At 41.3% G+C, this 22625-nt stretch overlaps 1 protein-coding gene across 3 annotated transcripts in view; it reads right to left on the minus strand.

Moving 5' to 3' along the window:
* Nucleotides 1-67: 67 nt before the first annotated feature.
* cfap74 (cilia and flagella associated protein 74) overlaps nucleotides 68-22625 on the minus strand; it is a 33651-nt gene continuing 11093 nt past the window's right edge. For all 3 annotated transcript variants that reach the window (XM_044037294.1, XM_044037293.1, XM_044037295.1), the window contains 14 exons: nucleotides 20657-20723; nucleotides 20336-20425; nucleotides 20045-20230; nucleotides 19765-19900; nucleotides 18367-18461; nucleotides 16247-16369; nucleotides 15564-15685; nucleotides 10162-10290; nucleotides 5448-5535; nucleotides 2280-2453; nucleotides 1641-1774; nucleotides 1213-1492; nucleotides 417-545; nucleotides 68-324 (listed from right to left, as the gene is read on the minus strand). In XM_044037294.1, coding sequence (XP_043893229.1) covers nucleotides 202-324; nucleotides 417-545; nucleotides 1213-1492; nucleotides 1641-1774; nucleotides 2280-2453; nucleotides 5448-5535; nucleotides 10162-10290; nucleotides 15564-15685; nucleotides 16247-16369; nucleotides 18367-18461; nucleotides 19765-19900; nucleotides 20045-20230; nucleotides 20336-20425; nucleotides 20657-20723 — 1876 coding nt within the window. In that variant the 3' untranslated portion in view covers nucleotides 68-201. The remainder of the gene's footprint in view (nucleotides 325-416; nucleotides 546-1212; nucleotides 1493-1640; nucleotides 1775-2279; nucleotides 2454-5447; nucleotides 5536-10161; nucleotides 10291-15563; nucleotides 15686-16246; nucleotides 16370-18366; nucleotides 18462-19764; nucleotides 19901-20044; nucleotides 20231-20335; nucleotides 20426-20656; nucleotides 20724-22625) is intronic.

The following is a 22625-nucleotide window of genomic DNA, read 5'->3' on the forward strand; positions in this document are numbered from 1 at the left end:
AAATGGGTATAGCCTACTTACAGAGACAGGACATCAGGGAGAGTTTGAGAGATATTTCCAAAAGAATAATTCCCTCTCTTTTTGCAGTACTAATCTTTGATATTTGGCAATAGAATATTTATGAACACATTTTTATTTCACACGTTTTCTTAAATGCATTTTGACACAAAGTGAGGAATATATAAAAGAAAAGAAAACACCCTACCCTTGCTGCAAGTCGTCAGGTTTTGGTGACTCGATGCGTTCATATGTGTTTTGTTCGTCTGACATCTTGCTGTTTCTGCGTTTTGCAGATGATTTCTTTTTTTTGCTGCTTTCCTTCGCCTTAACACACACATAAACATAGCTGACAGGTGTATCCGCAGTTCCACAAATGTAGCATTTAATGTCTGATATGGTTGTGTGTGGAGTGATACCTCCTGCTCTTTTATCAGATTCAACTCCCTCTCACGGAGTAACCTGGCTTGCTGGTGAAGACGTATCACCTCTCGTTTGATTTCTTGCTCCAGCAGCTTGGGCCTGAACGTCACCTGAACCAGGCATTTCTGGTAAGAGGAGAGACGGTGGTTATGTCTGTCATCACTCGCATAAACATACACGTTCATGTGTTATGGAACTTTAGAATGCCATTCAAACTCTAGTATTCTTCCACACAAGCAGTGTTTACTCTGAGCTCTAATCCATATTTGAAGATTAAAGAGTTGTCTTTTCAGGGGTTGATCTAGTGAGAACAATTCAAGTCGATTGATACTTGAATCATAACAATCTCTCTGCCAGTGGGTCTTTATCATTATATTGTGAAAAATAGATCATTCTTTTCTATAAATAGTGTACGAGGCTTCAAATTCAGTGTATTCATCCACAGCAATAAACGGCATTAATGTTCAGACTGTCCTCATATGTAGACAGAGCAAAAATAACAAGTGCTTGTTCACTTCCATTGGTTGGCCAGTAGAGGGCACCATTACACTATAAAGTCCTCAGGTTATGATGGTTCGTTGTCTGAATGCAATTGTGTACATCTCCACTGATGTATCTTTGCTTTTTTGTGATAGGAGAATACAAACATGAAGACTATTCAGTAGCATCTCCCTGTTTGCTGCACTAACACCACAAGAGACAATCCCCCCCCCCAGCTATTCTCACTCCTCACAATTAGGAATCTGCATTTTATTTGTGAAATGGCTTTAAAACTCAGGGTGTTTTACTCACCTCACCCGGGAGCAGGCGTCCCGTGGACGGGGCAATGCTGACGTGTGAACACTTCTTGGGCAGAACGAAGGAGAACAGCCGGGGTGCTACAGGAGTCAAAGCGTCCTTGGCCGCTGCTGTGACAGGTGGTTTGGACTGGTTCCGGCTGGTTTGAGGGTTAATCAGGTAAAGTACGGCGGTGGAGTGATCCCCTAACGCTGTGGCCCCAAACTTTACCAGTGAATGGGAGAGTTCCAGCGGAGGGCGGACGCCCACTGCTCGGCAAGACAGCAGGAAATCTCTAACAGCAAGGGAAAGTCGGAAAAGTTGTTTTATGAATGAATATCGGAGCATTATACCAGAGACAAATCAAATTAGAGTTCATTTCTTTCATTTGTCAATGTCCTACCATGATAGTGATATTAAATTTACACAAAATCAATGCAAACCTGTTGATTCCAGACTTGCAGTGGAGCTGGAAATTGTAGTCTTTGACCTTGCTGGGACTGAAAATCAGATCAATCTGCAGAGTTTCTTGTGGGAGCAGAGTGCCAAAGCCGTCATTGGGCTGGACCTCAATGAACTATAATCAGGGAAGAAAAAAACAAAAACAACACCAAGTGCTCAAAAAGCCATAATTGTAATCCAATGGGATTTTAGCTCACTGATGCCAATCCCGCTTCTTATGGTTTCTTACAGCATCAGAGCTGGGGAACTTCATAACTTCATCAGCTGTCTGAATTCCATAAAGAGGCCAAAACTCAACAAAACCTCCGGGCAACACAACATTTAAGTCAACAGAATTCAAATAATGAATCCTGTTACCAATAATTATCTCAATTTGAAAAAAAATAGCTGTGATTAGCATTTTGACCATAACTACCGAGCCCAGAGAAAATCCCAGAAGAGAAGCCACTATTCTTTATTACAACACATAAAAATGTCATTTATAAAGCGAGATATCATCTCATATTTTATCAGACATAGTTTAGAAAATGTTTTTTGGCATTTTATGTTTAACTTTATTACGGACCACGGCACACTAGTGACGCACTGCCACAAGGATGTAAGACCACTTCTTCACGTACCTCTGGGGCGTCCAAGAAGCCAAAGTCCTGAGGCAGTAACGACATGTTGGTCAGGCGAACGCTGCTCTTGACTGACTGGAAAATGGAACAGTAGCCAAAGTCCACCTCAGTGCTCTCAAACTGCAGGTCAGAGGAGGTCACCACCGCATGGACTGTTAAATGGACCGGCTGCACCTGAACACACCAACACGAAGCATCTGTACGATCTACTTTCTCTGTTTTATAACATAAGAACGTAACCACGTCTGGAAAACATCAGGATGATTTGATTTATATTAAATTGCCCCAGCAGCACTGTTGTGCACTGGTATTACATTTTAATAAATCAATAAATAAATGGTACTTTTTCATATACAGACTGATAGGGAGATAAGCGTAAAAGAAAAGCAACAACATTCCGAGAGGGAACTAACAGTAGCTGATGTTTCCTACATTCTCACAACAGAGACACTCAATGAATTAATTAAAAGTTTAAGTTAATCATGAAGTGGTCATGATGTGTCAGCTCCAAGTAAGACCTTGAGTACGATGAGCTACAGAGTGTGTTCCTACTGCAACATGTGAAGTTGTTTTTGCTGAATTTCATCACCCGTATCCCTCTAAAGATCCAGTGTGTAACATGTAGTTGGGTTTTAACGCCAGAAATTGAAGATATATGTTGTATATAATCACTTAAATAAACTTCTTCATAGCCTCAGGTCTGGGTCATACTTTCTGTGTCCGTGTGCGTGCAGAGATCCACTCGGGTCTGCGTTACTGAATTTTCACACTGGTCTGCGTGGAGTCTCCACGGGCAAATCTGTGCACACGTCCAGTTTGATTCCACATGGACCACAAGGGCATGTTCCCAGTAGCACAACACTCTCCAGTCCAGAGACAATGAAGAAGACGTTTACCATGGAAACCTGCTTAAGGTTATGGAAGAAGTCCGCCGGTACCCACACAGGTCAGAACAAGTCGCCGCTCAAAGAATACAAGGACTGGAATGGAATATAAAGCGGTAGAAAATGGACGGACAATCACAGAAACAGAGACAGAATGGCTAAAACACAAATACGTTAAAAAACTTTGGCTGATTCACTTAAACTCGTGAAGATTAGAATAAACTAAACAAAGAAACAGAGACATTCTCTCTGACATGCCAAAGGTCACCGCTGTTGCCTGACCCGCTTGGGAAAGGGAGGGGTGAGCGGAGGAGTCCTCGTTTGTGCAGTCTCGACATTAACCACCAATCAGTTTTTTACACACCTTTAACTTCCTTTGAGTAAAACATATATTTATGTAAATCTAAGTAATCCGAGGATTTTGGGAGAAGCACTTCACTCTCAAAATGTCATCCTCTTAAGCCAAGTCAGTGCTCAGCAGATGACCTTGTTTACTAGTGTCTGCACAATTGCTTTACTGGCTGCTGGTGACACACACACACACACACACACACACACACACACACACACACACACACACTGTTGTAGGTGTGTATGTGTGTGTGCACATGGTAATGGTTTAATGCCAGGAGCTCAGCCTTGGGTGGAGGCAACAGCTTTGGTGCTCTACAGGAGCATCCTGGCCCTTTTTTTGGCTCATCATTAGACTCCCCCCATTCCCCACAAACCTCTCCTCCCCTTATCCCCAACAGAGAGAGAGAGAGAGAGAGAGAGAGGGAGCGAGTGAGAGAGGAAGGTGAAGAAATGGCAAGAAGCCGGACCAGATTTAGATTTAGTGAGAGAGAGTACTGGCATCAGTGCAATGCAAATGTTTAAGCAGCTGCTGTGTATTTTAATAATAGCTGCAGCTGATAAATTGCAGGAATTTAGACGCTGTCAGCATTTCATTTGACATCAAACCTGATCTTTTTAATATTTCAAAATCCAAGTTTTCCCTTGAAGAGGATATTTTGATATGCACCTTTGGAAAGGAGGTTCACTGTGGACCGAAAAGTGTCCTTATGAAAAGTTGTGCCGCATCACACATCATGATTCCTGTTCAACACTTAACTTCACTGCAATATTCATGTTTATATTCTGTCAATTTATATCCTATGTTGGATGTTTGTTGTCTCCATTTTGTTCTGCAGCAGTTGCAGCCCTTTTCGGGGACAATGCAGTATTTATATTGGCTTTGCTTTAATTTGACATTTTCAACGTCAAATGTACGACATGTGTAAATTGGAGGATAATTCAGATCGCTTTTCTTGTTGCAGTTGGGAACAAAACCTGACGCCACTGTTGTCAAATTCAGAAAAAGTGAATGAATTCAACTTTGCAGCTTGATTAACAGACTTCTGAAAAAAGTGTTACTGACACTGTCTGCTTGTCCTCAGCAGCATGGGTAAAGGACAATTGACTAACTGTCCCCCAAGAGCTGTGATGAACTTTTAAATGAAAAAGGTACACTGTGTAAAATTTAGCAAAACATGTTGCAGCTGGATATCCCTCACCCAACGCTTCCCTTCCCTTTAAAATATGTTGAAGTTGTCCACTGTGGGCAACATATGTAAGGCTAGAAGGCTTATTTATACAGCAACTCATATAATAAGGTGATTAGTATAATTATTTTATCTTCAATTTCTGCCAAATGAACGTTTTACGCACACACACTAACTGCACTGGACCTTTAACAACCTGAGAGTTTGATGCCAAACAATAATAATCAATACCTTAGTTACCAGGGTGGCTGAGACTGAGACACTCTATTCCACTGAGTACAAACATTGAGTTAGTGATATAACGCATACGATGATATATGTTGATCAATGAAGTCACTGTTAAATAGTTTTCCTAATTCAGTAAAAGTTTGACTTGTAGGGTAGGAAATTCCGATAAAACTAAAACACACAACACCAAAAAAGAAATATAAAAATGTTTACACATTTCTATACGTCCTCAATGGGATAAGAGAATAACACATACTAAAAAAAATACAGCATGATTCCTGCCAGCCTCTCAGCTTCTGGAGACATTTTCAGTGAAACAATATGGAATGACCTTTATGCTTGGCTTATTGGTGCCCATGGAGGAATCGGGCTTGGGATAATTTTAGCTTGTTACCAGTGAAGTAGGTTAACCCTCTGTGACTGTGTTTGTTGTCGGGGACAAAGTAGGACACGAGCCCTGACGTTGTAGGATGACGATCACAAGATCCGAATGTATTAGAATGTGTGACCCAAACCTGGCCTGCGACTTGCACTTCAGCCGGAACCTCCAGGACTCCTGTGTCACTGTCAAAACACGTCTTGACATCTTTGGATAGGGAGAGCCTGTAAGAGAGGTGAAGAGAAGAAGAAGCAGGTGTACATGTGAGTGTGAGAGAACGCCACGAAGGAAGCCTTTTAAACACGGCTTCATCCTCGCATCACAAAGAGATCGAAGACACCAATTAGACGTTGACAACGGGCACAAGTGATTTTTAGAGGGTTGCTAATTGTTTCTTTTTCCAGCACATCACATCCAGGCAGTCAAACGCTATGAGCCTCTGTCGAGCTTTTCAAAGAAAGATAAAGAGGCAGACCCTGAAGACCCATTACTTTACTTTAACCCACGACTGTAGGATCGACTCGCCAGGGAAAGCAGGAGAGAGATGTAGAGTGCGCCTCCACACTAGTGTAGGTTGTAGCCATGGTGATGGGAGACGTAAGTATGATTCAAAGAGGACCAGTAGTCATGCACAGGCTTATGTAAAATTCCAGTCCCTCAGTATTCTCCAGTGTGAGGGAGCTGCTCTTGTGATGACACACACACTGCACACATACACTAAATATATGTATAGTTCATTATCATGTAAACACTGGTCAAATGTCAAATGCAATTTGTGGCTCAGATCCACCCCCATCTCTCACTTTCCTCTCTCTTTTCCCAGCATCCTTCTTCCTTTCCCCTGCTTGTCCTCCTGTTTCTGTTTCAACAGCCGTCTTCTCCGTCTTAATGCTGGTTGAAGGCGCGAGAGCTAATACTATAAATGTCAGTGGGTTTTAAGGCTCTCCAGATGTCAGTGTTTTCTTTTTTTAAACCACCACAGATGAACGTTGCCTTCGACAAATCTGTCAGCTTCTGGTTCAGGGACAGGTTTGTCTTCGTGCCTGAACTCTGCACGCAGCTGCTGTGAATATTCTGCTCTATTGTGACAAACTCATTGACGCACATCAAAATGTAATCTCTGCATCTTGACCATTGAGCACACAGGATGTATTTAAAGCAGTACTCTTGTTCCGCCTGCTAATAGCATCACTGCTGGAGAGTCACTCTTGAATTAGCTTGGCAGGGCAGAGAGGAAAAGCCTGGTGGGACGTCGACAGGCCATATGCTCTGAAGAATTGTGCGGACGGATGGGGTTTGAGATTTGTCAGTGTCCTGCACGGATTCACTTGTGTGCTCCTTTTCTCTGTTGCCAGATCATCCACACGCTCGTCCAAAAGTAATTGTCCTCCATGGTCTTTGATGACACTTCTGACACGAGTAGAAAATGGAAATAGTTGTTCCAGGCTTGTGGTAAAAGTGAGATAGATGTGTTGGATTTGACCATGAGCTACTTTAGCTTTATCTATGAGCATCTTTACCATATCATGGGGATGACAGCCACTTAAACCTAGAGTTGGTTTTAGTGCGTCAAAAAAACACAGATTTGAACTATGAACTTTGAACTAGCAGTGACGGGGCTGCTAGAGCCGTTCACTTTAATCTGTGGTAAATCACCCTTGTAATCTCCCTTTTATCAGGCGGAAGTGCCAGGCTGGGACCCACAGCTCGCTCGTCAGAGATTACGCCGATGAGCTTGTCATAGGGAAAAATAACCACAAACTTTCCTCCAGTCACTGCTAAGTCAAGTAAATTGAAATTCTACAGTGGCAGTTCTGAAGCTAATATTCCACGACAAAGTGAGCCACGTCATATGGCTCAGTAATGGCGCTCACACATGAATTCAACTTCTTAATTCATCATGTCAGGGTTAAACGACTCAAGTGAAATTAAGTTTAAACTCATTTTGTTCCGAGTCTCCATGTGAGTGTGATCGAGGAGAATTCCTCTGAAAAGGATCACACTCCTGTGAACCACTGGCTATGATCCAGTGTGAGCTGATTGTGTAGTGTGTGCACGGAACAATGCTGCAGATATGTGAGGGAAATATGTGGGCTGCATGGTGACAAATAAAAGTGGAGGAAGTGAAGTGATGAAGAAGAGGAAAGATGGCGAAGGGTGTGGGCAGGTTGAGCGCAGTCCTCCAGAGCAGGAAGCAAGAATGTGCTCACCCTCTCCCCAAAGCCAGAGGAGAGGAGGCAAGAAGTGAACACCTGTGTAACAAATGAAAGCTATGAGTCATTCTGGAATAGAGATTTAACAGTGCGAGCGTGTGTGGATGACAAGGTGAGGGAAATCACGGCTGCTAATGAGGATCCAGACTGGGAAGACTTGGCAGTGCCATTTTAAATGACACAGATTGGAAGGAGAGATCAAGCTTGACAGAGATGACACAGGAACTAGAACATTTTCCTGACATCCACGGTTTTTTATACATTTCCCACAGTAGGTTATTTTGAGGCTTCTGTGCAAGGTAAATCTCTGTAAATCTTTAAGGTCATTTAAAGCTTCAGTGTGTAACTTCTGTCGTCAAAACACTAATAGTGTCACTACCCCCATTTACCCCACACCTCTATGGTTGACTATGGTTGATACCTTCACCCTTAGTGCTCACGCAGCACAGATATGTGTCGCAGGTGCACCCATGGTAAATTGCTGAGGGAATAATACACAATTCCTTATATGGACATCCTGTGTGTTCACATATTCAGGCTTTAAAAAATGCGTGTTTTTCTCTCTTCTTATGTGTTGTTAAGTCAAAGTTATGATTCATTTTTTGTCGTGAGTAGCAATAATTGTACAGAAGTCATAAAATAGACCCTTTTTTTTCTTTTGTTTTTGTTCATAAAGACGAGCCGAGTGAACTTTGGACTGTGACTTTATTTCCACAGTTCACAAATTCAATCTGATTTTAAACATATTTTGAGTACTTTTAGCTCTGGTGTGTTTATATAGTTGGTGGAAAAAAAGGATACAAGACACTCTATATTGCACATTCTTATAAACTCTGTATGTGTTAACATAGTATGTGTTCTAAGGGTTAACCGAAAATTTTGAATATTTATAAAGAAGACTCTGTGAGGAAAAAAGTCAGACCACAACAAAATAAATATCTCTCTGTGTCCATTTCCCTGGTGCAACTGCATCTCCTGCAAGTGAGGAAGCTTGCGTACCACTGGTGGTAGATGTACCACAGTTTGAGAACCGTGGGTTTAATTGGGCACATGAGTTTCATACATGGAGGTGGTTTCTACGTTGAAATTTTGTGGGCGACACTCCTGAGCCATATTTACAACCTGACCTATAAATATACAGTATACATGGGAATTATCGCCACGCTGCGTGTTTCTGTTGAGCAAGTATTGAACGTGTTTAGACCCTCAAATAAGAGATTCCGGGGATTTAAGTCGGGTTCTTGCTCTGGTCAGTGCTCAGGACCAAACCATTCTTCATGAACAACAGTGTTGTAAATAAACGAGAGCACAGAAAACTGGGTCTGGTGTCTTAGGTTACGTAAGCAAAATCAGGGCGCGATGCATGGAGGGATGACAGATGAGGGTTTGAGAATCACAGAGAACGGCAGAAGAGATTTATAGAATAGTTGGACGTATAAAGTGAAAACGACAACGTTTAGAGGAGTGCGAAGACTGATGAAAAAACTGAAGAGAGGGAGGTTTAGTTAAGCAAAGAGGTGAGAGGACAAAAAAAGACAAGTATGTGAGAGAAGAGGAGAAGACAGCACACAAGTGAGAGAGGGAGGGACAGCGATTGTGATAAAGTGTGATACAAAGGGAGGGAGGGAGTGAGGGAGGAAACAGACTGTAGCTGTGTTAGTGTGCGTGAACGTTGCACCATCATCATCAGCAGCAGCAGCAGCAGCAGCAGCAGCAGCAGCAGCAGCAGCACGGGTAATGCTGTACACTAATCCTTGCATTAAAACCTCTGCCGATTCAGTGAGGCAGATTACTGACATTTCCTCTCCTGCTGAACCATGACCAGTTCACCCCCCAACTTTTGTCTTCCTCATCATTATCCACTTCAGCAATCAACACACAAAGTTGCTAAACTGTTGAAGGAGCAAAATAAAAAAAAACGGAGGGTGGACAGAGGAATACGAGCGCCCACGCCGAGTTTTCACATACTGCACACGCCTCTCACATCTGCCCTGGGGGCCCTGGTCGACTCTCCTGGCATTCAAACCGCGGCTCAACTCCTGCCTCTCCATCTAAATATAGAGCCTCTATTACTGTAGAAAGAATTACACCATGTCCTTCAAAGTCATTAGAAACCATTATCAGAAGCCTTTGTGCTCCTGCACTCAGAGTGCAGGTACTGTAATGTGGAGCGACTCTTTCCTGTTGACTATAGTTTCATAGTTGCTGTATTTCAATACACCCAGAATTAGCCGATTATATTAACAACAGGGGGCGGGTCAGCTCAACCATGTTTTTACGGTACTACTAGCATACTAAACAAACTAAACATTTTGGAGTTTTAACGCTAACTGAGAGCTACATAGTTTCTCCATCACACTTGGAAGGGAAGAGTGAGGTGAGCTATATTTAGCTGCAACATGCAACTTCACCAATAAACCTTGCTTAAACACACACACACACACACACAGACACACAATAGGGTGCTTAAAATACAGAGGACAGGACGTCATAACACGGCCAGCATCAGTCTGACACTGGTTTCACTTTCATAGAAGGCTGATAGAATCTTTAACAAGCTGACAGTCGAAAAAAAACAAGATTATAAAAGCTCCAGTGATTCAATTATCGCTGCATCCTCTGTGTGTCCTTTCTTACCTGGGCAGGAACCTGAGTTGGGCGTTAAAGCTGGATTGGGCCTGGATGAAGCCGGTCTTTGGCACGATGTCCATGTGTTTCCTCATTTCTGGGCACACCTCAAAGGTCACCTTCAGCGCTGTGCTGGCTCTGACATACAAAGTATAATGGTTTCATTAGTGAGATATCAACTCATCTACGACAAGGGTAACATGGAGACACAGCAGCACGCAGACCATAATGAACAGGGAAAGTGTAAAATGTAGAGAGGTTAGGGTTAATACCACAGAAACTGGCAAAAACATATTTTTGTTAACACCAATAAAGCTACTTGAATTGAATTGGCCGTATTTATTTAAAATCTTATTTTCAATACCCTTTAGCTTATACTCAAGTGTATAGAATGTAATGTGATGTCAAACAAGGAAAAGCAAATGATTTCAAGTTTGTATGTTCATCAAATATATTATGGATATGAGTGGACTGACAAATGTAACAGGTGTGAATTTGGGTCCATCTCCATGTACGCTTTATGTGAATAAACAAAACAAAAAGATTCATATTTATATTCTAATATGTATCATGCTTTTGGGATCCTCAGGTAAACTATACGTGTAATCTCTGTGATACAATAGATATTCTGCAGGCTTTGCCTGATGGGCACCACAGAGAGACACTCTAATCCTCTGAGAAGGACAAGGAGAAGACTGTACTTGACTGACACCTACAGAAATGGCCTTGTATGGGGTGACGCGCAGTACGTCAAGTCCGAATAATTGAGGAGACCCATTTTCCAGGAGCTCCAACAGATGGTTGTGCCTGTGGCTACAAGCCTCGGTTATAGCCACGGATAGTGATATAAATGGTTTTTTCACCTTGGGGATTCTCCGACACGTCCAACCACAGCCCACACTTACACACCTTCATACTGTAGAGCGACGACAGCAGAAACACGCTGCAGGTGATGTGCAAATACAGTGATAACATTTTTGTTTTGTCTGCGTTTAGCCTCCGTGACTCAAAGGTAAGCAGTGAATGAGCTGTGGCCAAACAGAGACACACTTCATCTTTCAATTCCCCTCCGTAAAAATTAAGCGACCTAATTTAAGTGAGGTCAAACAGATGGTTGTCTCCCTGAGGCAAGGACTCTCAGGGACACTTGGGGGATATTAAGTGCTTTCTTTATTCTAGCCAAATAATAACCTTCAAATGTTTCTTGAGGGAATATTCATGGATACATAACCATTTAGGGTAATTAGGAATTTTAATTAACTGGGGCATTTGGCTGATCCTTTTTTTAAAGTTTGCCTGTAACCAGTTTATTTCCGTAGCGATGTTAAATTATTTACAGCCACGTTTGTGGCAGTCCACTTAAGAACACAGTGGTGCTGATTATGTGACCCTAATATAATAATAATAAAACCTATGCTCCCTTTAGTCATAGATTTACAAGTTAATTTTATCATTTCTGTAATCCAGGGAGACAACGTCTTCAGTTCATGGATGAAAATCGAAAATCATGAATTATTTGACTGAAAGCTCTAATATTATTGCCATTGAATGACCGTATGGGCCAGAAATATTGTGAATGTTTGTTCCTGAGGTTTTGGCTGAAAACCCCTTGATTCCAGTTCACTGACTCAGCACTTTATAATACTTTAGACACAACACGCTTCCACAACAGAACAGAAGCTCCATTCCGGAAAATAGGAACTATTGTGAACTGCGTCAACATTTCTCAAAGATCTCCAATTCTGCCCAGCCAGACTAAATGCAGCCACAGTGTTGGCTACTGTGGACGACAGGAAGTTGGATGTAGCCTTAAATCAACATTTTTAATCAACTTCATGCCGTTATCCCTAACCTCATCAACGTGCAATAGAGCATATAAAACAACACTGCCATTTTAAAGTGCATGACCTTTGTGGTGGAAGAACTTGACATGTTCTTTAAGGTGAATTAGGAGGCTGACAGAGAGTCAGGTCCTATTGTCCAGCATCAGTGGCTGACCTCTCCTTGTTCATAAATAGTGGGCGAATAACTGCATTCAGATTTCAAAATAAAGGTCTCCCGAACGATTGAAGGCTGTAGCAGCAGTAGATACTGTACATGCTCTCAGACGCAACCTTAAACTGTCCACTCTTTACTGAACATCAAACTGTTAAAAAGACATTCATTCAACATTGTGTGAAAGACGTGTATGACAATGAACTTGGACTTTTCCCTCAGTTTCCACATGCTGGGTATTCCACACTGTGAGTGCACCCCCTATATATTTGAGTCAATTATTCCAATTAAAATGACTGAATGATGAATGATGAAACACGACCATGACACGGTTTCCCTTCTAGTTTGAAGAAGCTCACAGAAACACTTATTTGACTGGAGACTACTGCTGCACGTCACAGCCCTTTCGCTCCTCCCGTTTCCTCCACTGTGTCTCTGACAAAGTGCCTACAGATAATTATGAGGAAAAACTGCAGTAAACAGCTTCTTCTCAAGTTAAGCAAATGTGCACAGAGAATGAAAATAATACACCAGTCTTATTTTTTTTTTTTACTGCTGCTGAAATACGCCTTACAGGCCGACAATGATGACAAAATAAAAACCCCTGACATTTAGAGAGCCCTAACAGTTTCAGAGAGATCTCGCACATGTCGAGTCCACATGCAGAGCTGAATAAGTGGACGGTGAGTGCCCACAGCTGCAGCAGTGCCTCTGCCCTTTTTAGAGAGGGCTAGGTGGCTGCGCTTACTTACTTATCCACATGTACACCAAAGTCTTGAGGGATATACCGCGTCTTCACGGTGAGGCTTCTAGGCAACCGCCCACACAATGCAGCACTGTCAGCTCTATACTCATAACACAAAATAACCAGCTGGAAGAACAGGGCTTCTCTCCCTAGTCATCTATCTTTCTATAATCTCAAGCCAAAGAACACATGACACAGGTTGGACTCAGACAAGGTACAGTGGGAATATCAGAAACGCAGTACAGTCGGTTTGTTTGTGTGTGGTCTAAGTTTGGGCAGGAAATCTTAACTCCCCCAGCAGGCGCCAGTGAAGCAGGGTTTGAAATTAAAAAAACAAAAAAAAACACTGTTCCAAAAAACTCTGCCAAGTGAGTTCAGTATATTTCAGTATATCAATCACTGGCTCGCAAGCAAAAAGTCAAACACTGCGCATTTCATAGCCTCTTCAAAATTCTTTCACGTCCTATGAGAGAAATCACTGGCTCGCAGTCAAAAAGACACATTCAATAATGCATTGTCTTAAAAACTGTCACAAACTAAGTGGGATATCGTCCACTCAAAGGAAAAGTGACACACTGCGTGATGAAAACAGCAGCTCTCCGATTGTTTCCTCAAACAGCCCGCCAACTTATTTTGTGTTGAAAACGACCAAGTTGGAGGAAGAGTGACATATCGCATGGTGTGCTCGTGTCGGCTTCATTTTCTTTTTACAACTTCAAAGCTGCTGTTCACACTGATGCTGTCATCGGCACGTTGTCACGTGTGCTGCTTTGCTGGCACAGCAGATGGCAGTTTTCAGAGATACCCCACCCCCACACATGTACTTCGTCCACAACATGATGTGACACAGTGACTGGTGAGGTGATGAACCACACGCCTGTAGATGTTATAGACCTCCGGTGTACTTTTAACCTCCTGTGTGCATAATGTATAATCACATAATGTATCACATCCATGATATATATATATATATATATATATATATATATATATATATATAAAAAAAGGATTTACTTTTGCTCTGTGCTCTGCCGTATGAACCAAAGAGGATTGTGGGGATGTGGGCTTACCACCTGCGCCCTCACATCATCCTCTGTTTAGGAAGACTTATCAGCTAATACATCTCTATTCTGTTATGTCTGCTTGTTAGTTGAATATCTCAATACACATGGCTCCGAGCACAATAAGCTGGGGATGTTTTTGCAGGCTGAAAACTAAGCTGGCCATGTCAATTTTGAAGGATTTCCATGAGCTGTTTTTCTGTGGAAACGCTTGCTCTGGCAGCGAGTGTTAGGGAGTTTTAGTATTTCATTCAGCAGATAAGCCGACATGCGACGTCAGCAGTGCGTGCGTTTCAAACTCCAGTCCTCGGGAGCTAAAGCTCACAATTTTCTCTGTGTGTGCTGTGTTTGTGTCTTTTCCCCATTGTTCGGCTTAATTTAAATTGTATTGATGACGTTAAAGATGAAACATTCCTGCATTCAAACATCTAAATACAGCAGAATGCATATTGTATATATGCATTCTATACTATATGTAGTGTACTTAATCAGCCAAAATGTTTAAAACAGTCTTTACTTTAATTGAGGCAGGAATTATTTGGCACTATTAGTTAGCCAGTGTGCTGTTGTTGTTTTTTTGTTTTTTATTTTATTGTGAGCATTTGTCACTAATGGATCACAACTACTTATTGCTTTTACTGCAAAGCTCTTCTTGTAAAAGCAAAACTGCACAGGGGAACAAAATGAGACAAAAAGACAATAATTCCCATGATCCCACGCTGCTTCCCAACATCCTTGAAAAAAAAGATTTTCGGCATAAAGCTCCAGTGAGAAACTTCTATCACCTCATGAGGACGTCAGAGTAATTACTAAAATACTGCCAGCGTACTTACCACTTATCTCTCACACTCATTCCCAGAGAGAGAGAGGGGTGGAGCTGTCTGCTGTCGAGGACATTGCATTTTGTTTCTATGGTTGATAAGTTACATGACGGTACATCTGTCTTTTAACATAACACTACTCGTCCAGACTGAGCTGCATGGTGAAGGAACAGCAGCAGCTGTGATTGAACATGCAGACATGGAGCACTTTTATTTTATGTCCTATTGGTGGAGCATATTTTTTAAATATATGACAACCACTGTTGCAAAAACCCGTGAGCATGTTTAAAATACGGTTGTGAAGTCAGACTGAATGTCCAGGTTTGTTTTTAGCAGTAGAGTCCACCTCTTTGCATGGGTCCTCTCTGTTTTCAGCCATAGTCCAACTGTTTACAGCTGTCTCACTTTTCTGCCGCTACGTAGCTATTGTGCTTCCGCCTTGCTTTCATCGAGCGTGACATTTAATGTGTCACTCCGTGTGCAGCATGGGGATGTCATTGGGTGACATGAAAACAAAACACTGCTGTGCTGAGAAACATTTAAGAGAGTCATGTGGAGCTGATAGGCTTAATCAGAATTGTGGGGACTCATTTGACATCAGTCTGAAAGTAGTGGACATTTTGGTTACATTTAAACTTTACACTTTAAATGGGTCACACAACCAGAGTATGGTCATTCATCCCTCACTTGTTCCTTCAGACATTTCATGTGAGCTGTAAAGGTCACATAAATACATTTGTAAATGCCACGGTGCAGCACACACAGTGCGTTTAAGGCTCTGAAACCCACCTGCTTTGGACTGTGATGGTGTCTTGATATAAGCAGTCGAACATACAGATCTTCAGATCAATGTTGGGCTGAATCACCCACACAGGAATGCTGACTGCGATTCCCCTCACCTGGACGGGTATCTGATTGAATGATATAAGTATCTTCAGTCAAAAATAATTAAAGGAATACTTCATCGATTAGCATTTAGCATTGTATTACTAGATAAGGGGTAGTATTTTTGAGTAATTTTGCTTCCCAACCTCAGTTTCCCCTGAGTTGAGAAATATCTTCATTCTTTTCTTTGTTACGTGCCCACCAGTGCCACTTGGTCCTGTTAGCGTAACTGTTAGCAAAGATGGCGGACACCGTTTACATTCTGGGAATGAGGTCCCGTCCCCCAACGAGTGGGTCTAAAAGTTTGGAATTAGCGTTGCAGTTTCAAGTCTTGGACCAAGGCCTGGACCAAGTGTCACTGGTGGGCATGTGACAAAAAAAAATTAAGATATTTCTAGACTCAGGGGAAACTGAGGTTGGGAGCACATTTTTTCAAAAATACGACCCGTATTCTAGTAATACAAAGCTAAAGACAAATCGGTATTCCTTTAACATAAAATGTGGACAAAACCCGTTAATATTTACACCTCATTAGGACTTAACATTTTTAACACTGAAATATCCAAGAAGATAAAAATATGTCTTACTGGTTTGCTGGATGGGTGCGAGAACTTGATGAGGAAGCCCAGTTTGGCCTCTCCTGGAACAGTTGGAGTGAAAACAACTTCCAGTTTGATGCTTTGAAATGGTCCAATCTCCCCATCTTGAACCTGCGGGTGTATACATCACACACACTGTTCAAACACCTCATTTTGATTTAACGGCTCAGCACATCTTCTTCGAGACAGAAACAAGGTTAGTCTATAACAGAGGTTTCAAACTCGAGGCCCGTGGGCCACATGCAGCCCTCCAATCAATGTCCTGTGGCCCTGCACTTACTTTAAAGTGATCATGAAAACTGTAACCTAATGATAATAATACATTTGGTTACATTCATTAGATAGTAAATAGTTTTTGTTAACAGATTAATTTTGTGTCATAAATGTGTTCGTTTTTGTGTGAACTACATATCAAAACAAACACTTTTACATTGAAAGGATGAGCAATATAATCCTGGGTAGTTTAAATTTGCAGTATCATGATGGATTATCAGGATATCATTTTAAGTTAAGTTTAGTTAAGTGTTTTTACTTTGACTGGTGCCCGGCCCCTGGCCTGAACAGCCTAGAAGTTCACTGGCCCCCAGGTCAATTTGAGTTTGAGGCCCCTGGTATAACATGGTCTGTAAAGTGCAGGGAGGCAAATGCTGTTTAATTAGGAGACAAATTAATTGTAAAAGCATATATGAATGAATGGAATTAATAGCAAAACCATAAAAACAATGAAATCAATGAAAATGATAAATACATGTATGAATAAGAACATTCATTCTATGAATGTCAATGCTATGGAATGAAACTGCAGTAAAAAGGCAGAGCAGGATGTTTCAAAGCATCATGTTGATGAGTGCATTAACAAAAAAAACCAAAACAAAAACAAAAGAGAAGAGTAAATCATCCGTACAGCCACAGACTCAGTGCTGTGAAGTCATGATAGCTTGATGGATAATCTACCATTTAAGCCTTCACCAGCCTTCTTCTATTCAATGTGAGATCATCAGTCAAAATGCCAGCGATCCAGCCGTGAGCACACGGGCACATGCCACACACACCCATAACAAATGCAGAGGGAGAGGCAATACACCATTAGCCCCCCACCAGAAAGACGCAATGATCCCTGAACAACTGCAGAGCTTCACATGGGCCACATGGCACATGCAGCACCAGAGCTACGACAGTGACTGGCAGCGTCATCTACAGACCGAGATAACTGCCTTATCCGACACAGAGAAGGTGTCTCCGCTCATTCAGTTACAGGGTCAGCTCCATTCTAAACAATTCATTGTTTGAAAGGTTTGGGTTTGCCCCAGTGAGGAGATGACACATTCTCAACGATGACTCTGACAATCTGTCCAAGAACTACCAACGTCAGCTGGGATCAGCTCCAGCCCCTGGTGACCCATGACCTTTAAGTATGAGCAAATGTCCAATTAACCTCTGCATGTTTTTGGACTGTGGGAGAAAAGCGGAGTACCTGGAGGAACCCACACACACATAAAAAGAACATGCAAACCCAGGCCTATTTTGTTGTAAGACAACAGTGCTAGCCACTATGCAGCCGTGCGGCCTCCAGAGTTTATTGCACAAAGGTGAGGCAATGTTTTCTAAGTTTGTTGGTGTTGAAGGAAAAGTCAGGGGACTATGTATAGATTCCTCCTCGAGGAATCATAACTAACCTGTGTTATGACGTCTCGGCATCAGCAGCAGCTCCTGCTACTTTCTTTTACTATCTAAATGTGACTGCAATCCCTAAAATGATGACAGAGATATTGCAATGTGGATCAAAGAGGTGAACTGACCTAATCCTAACCCTGACCAGCAGACTAATCAACAGCCTGACACTGTGATCCATGGAGCTAACATACAGTAACTACCCTGCACTCAAAATCTTGTCTTCTAATTTATTGGGAAGATCATAATGTAATTAATCACTGAGATGAATGCTCCCAAGAGGGTAAACTCACTTGATTTAAACAACATGAAGGCTTCCTTGTTCTCGCTGATTAATTTGTATTTCCCTGTGAAACAACATTCTATATTAGCTTTACTAAATTCTGTCTTACCTGAATATTCAGTTTGCATGTATGTTAGTATGATCAAGAACTTACATTTCCTAGACTTATATCACTGGAGTCTTGGACGCTCTCGTCAGCCTGCACTTCGACAACAGTCAACAGACGAGCTCCACCAACAGCTTCTGTTCCTGAGAAGTGAGACACAGAATCACAACACAAAGAAAGTTCTGTACATCAGCTGAAACATGTGAAGGACAAAGTGTAAACATGTATATGGGTGGAAGTAAATTCACCCTGATGGTGGAAAAACTCACACAGGTCAACAGTAGCTCAGTGGTAGAGCGAGTCATCTTTCAACAAGAAGGTAGTGGGTTTGATTCCCGGCTCCTAAAGTCTACATGCCCATATATCTTTGGGTGCTGCACATAGATGCTTTATATGAAAATATGAGCAGCTTAGCAGCATCAATACTAGAAAAGCTCTATATAAATAAATACAGAGAGAAATCAGGAAAAATGAAAATAACACACAGGATGAGTAATTAAAAAAGAGAGCTCCAGTTGAAAAGCAATCAAATTTGGCCAATAACACCATTCCCAAGCAGTAGCAGGTAAAAGAAAACCAGACAAAGCCTCTTCTACAGAGTTTTTCCAAAGCTTGCAGAGCAGAAGCTAAAAACTGAACAGCTTATCAAAGCATCAGAGGAGGGAAGTGCTGAGTGCAGCCATCTGAGGGAACATAAAAGAGAAGAAGCCTCACTGTCACCAGCTGTGAGTGCAAGGTGAACCGTCTGAATGAGTGTGTGTTCCACCTACAGGAACCAAATGTTCTAACAACAATGGAAAGATGAGGAAGAGGAAAAAACTATTCACAATACGGAGATTTATTTAATTACTCATCCTGTTTTTCACTATGATTTAAGGCAAGGATGTTAATTCAGACTCAGGGTCTCAAATTCAAATGACCTGGGGGCCACATGAGCTCCATGTGTGGTCAGGAGGCGGCCAACTGAGAGGGTAAAAAAATAAACTCATATATTATATATTAACTCATTATTATGTCATAATATTCCACGATGATGTTGCATTAATGTCTGTTTTGAGGATATTTCACATAATTTCAAATTAAAAGTGTTTGCTTTAATATGGAACGATGTACAGTTCACAATAAAAAACTAATTTATGATGAAAAGTGAATCTATAAACACCAAGAACACACATTACATCAATTACACTGAAAATCCAAATGTGGCCCATTTATGGAATCACCACATTATCTAGGGATTGATCATGATGTAAAAAGTTGAAACCCTAAATCTCATGTCAATCCATCCAAAATATCCAATATCAGCACCAGGCAGGTTCATAAGGGTTGGGGGTAAAAAAGTGGAGGTACAAGTTCAGGTTTCAGTCTATGCCAAACTTTGGTTCAGGGTATAAAATGGTGTAAATAGACTTTATTGAGCATGTGTGGATATGCACTGTGTAATACCTTCATTTGATTTCTCATGCTGTGTTGCCTCAGCCGGCTCCTGACTGTCTGGCTGTGGTTGGATTTCTCCAGTGTCCGTGGACGTGGACGTGGAGCTATTCTGACTGCTGGATGTTGTGCTTTGATCATTTGTCTCCTGTCAGCCAACAACACATGCACATTATTTATATCTTAGACATGATACAAAATGAAAATGTGATCTTTTCATCCTGCATGATTTGCATTGATGCATTGATCGGGCCATTAAAGAAACTCTGAGGCGTTAGATCAACAGTCTGACCTGGCATATGACAGCAGGGACTGGTAATGGCGTCTGGACATAGTGAGTTTCTGGAATGAGACATGTGGACGTGTCCAGGCTGAAGAGGGTGCCCAGTGCGCCCTTGTTCATCAAGGTGATAGTCCGTGAAATAGTCTGGCCCACCACGTGTGAACCAAAGTCAAGTAACTGGCTGTCAACCTCCAGCTACAGAAAGAACATATTTTCATGGAGCAATTATATAAACATAGCTTTCCACAAATGTAACATACAGTAGGAAAATGTATCATGTATATATTGCACGACACTCACTTCACATTTCTTGGTGGTGCATCGGACAGGCACAGAGAAGGAACCTGCTCCAGATGTAAACAGGATGTGTCCATCCATGTCCTCGTTAATCTGCAGAGATCAGACGATGGACAGAACAAAAAACGATGTGCGATGACTTGGTAAAGATTACGCTGTTGTGCACAGGACACACAGACTGAAAGATCATATTTGACCAAATTACTTTTGCATGATTAAATGCTCAAAGAGCAGTGAAAGCACACAACAAAATATAGATTTGAACCTGATTCTCTTAATCGTAACATACTGTGTATAGGTGTAAAGAGTGGCAGTGCAACTAACCATAGGTTGAAAAACTGCCTGTAGTTCACAGGACATCCCAGCAGATAAAAAACCTGGAGACTCAAAGCTGAAACACAAATAACAGTGAGCTACTAATATGACAGTTTGACACCCTAGTGATTAAGATGGGGATTTAGGTAACTTTGAAATACTGTACTTTTTATGATATTATGTATATATATACATATATATATTTTCAAGGCTCTATGTGCACAACAATAACCTATAAATATAAAATCAGAGCGAGCACTGGAGTGTGGAACAGAGTGGTCTGGTATTATTTCACAGCCCAGTCTTATTATATCGCACTGCATGTTCTATACCACAAACAGAAAGTTTATTTCCAGACCAGAAAGGAAACATGAGGCTTGTGAGCTTCGATTCAAAGCAACATGTGTATCTCAGAGCACATGTTTATGCTAAAAGTGATGCTGCCCACAGGAGCTTAATAAGTTGCTGCAGTTCCAGAGACACAGGAACGAGGTCAATAAACACAAACGTGGCAAGCAGCCAGCCACAGAAAACAAGGATTCATGAAATTGAATACATAAACGAAACGACGCAGCACATGCGGCAGAGCATGAGCATGATAAAGAAGCATAAACATTTACACAATACAGTGTGTGTGTCAGTGTTCATTTTTTTCCCTAATGTTAAATTCTAAATCAAAAAAGTTAATTAACTCATTATAAATGTGAAATAAAAAAATGGTGCAATTTCCATTTTCGAGTTTACGAGTTTAGAATTTGAGAGCATCTGCCATCACATCAATCGTTTCTGTCACGAAGAGTTTTCAACAAAACAACTCTAAACAATATTAGGATTAGGGTTAGAGTTAGGAATACAAGACCACAAACAGAAAAGCCCCCATATAAAAAGCAATTGGTGCAAAGTTGTCTGCCAAACTAATTAGAAATTTAAAGTAAAAATGTTATCAGTGTTCTGTCAGTGTTTGGAGCTGCCATCCAGATCACCACTGTGACCTGGAAGTGTCATAAACCAGTGAGACTAGGTCAGATACATCATTGAAGTCATTTTACTTTTATAAGAATTTCTTTTCAGTCCTGGCTGATATCTGTCCTTACAGGAACCGTTTGTCTTTCCCCGTTTCAAAACAGGTGGTCTGAAAAGACGTGAAGAAAAATAGAGCAGTTCACTTGGGATTAAACGCTGAGTGAGCCAGTGTTTGGAACAGCGTGCTACAGCCCTACATAAAAAAGCTGCAAATGAGGCCACATTGTAGAGCATACCCATTGCAGTGATGAAGCGCAGACCATAGCTGTACAGCATCACTAAGTGTGCCGTGTATTCTATCACACATTCCGGTCGCTCCTGCTTAGGCTTCTCCTAAATCAAGAAGCATTCTGTCTTTGTCATTCAGTTCAACTGAGCAGAAATCACCCTCACAATCTACAGTGAAGCATCAAAACTTTGACCATGTAACGTTCACTCAACATTACTTGTATAGTTTTCATTTTATAAGCATACTTATTTCACAAAATATGATAGCTACAATAAAAATCCAAATTCTGTTTGCAGTTACGGGAACCACTGAGAACCACATATGAAATGTTTTTGGTTTTTATTTGTTTGGCCAGGTGTAGCAATGCTAACCATCACAACACTGTTTAACTTTGTAGCAGATCAATATCCTAATACAAATCAGTATATATAAAAATAATATATATTATATAATATATAAAAATGAGTTACATTTTGGGGATAAGGTAAATTGAATACTCTAAATTGACCATAGAAGTGAATGTGAGAGTGGATGGTTGTTTGTCTCTGTGATGGACTGGTGACCTGTCGAGGGTGTGACCCTGCCTTTCACCCTATGTCAGCTGTGATACCTCATGTGGAGGATAAAGAGGTAGAAGATGGATTGATGGATGGACCTTTGTCCAAATTAGTTCACACAATGCTGATTAGGGTATGTATTTCTCAGTATAGCTGTCAGGCTAATAAT

The sequence above is a fragment of the Solea senegalensis genome, linkage group LG11 (assembly GCF_019176455.1).
Source record: "Solea senegalensis isolate Sse05_10M linkage group LG11, IFAPA_SoseM_1, whole genome shotgun sequence".
NCBI classification, from domain to species: Eukaryota; Metazoa; Chordata; class Actinopteri; order Pleuronectiformes; family Soleidae; genus Solea; species Solea senegalensis.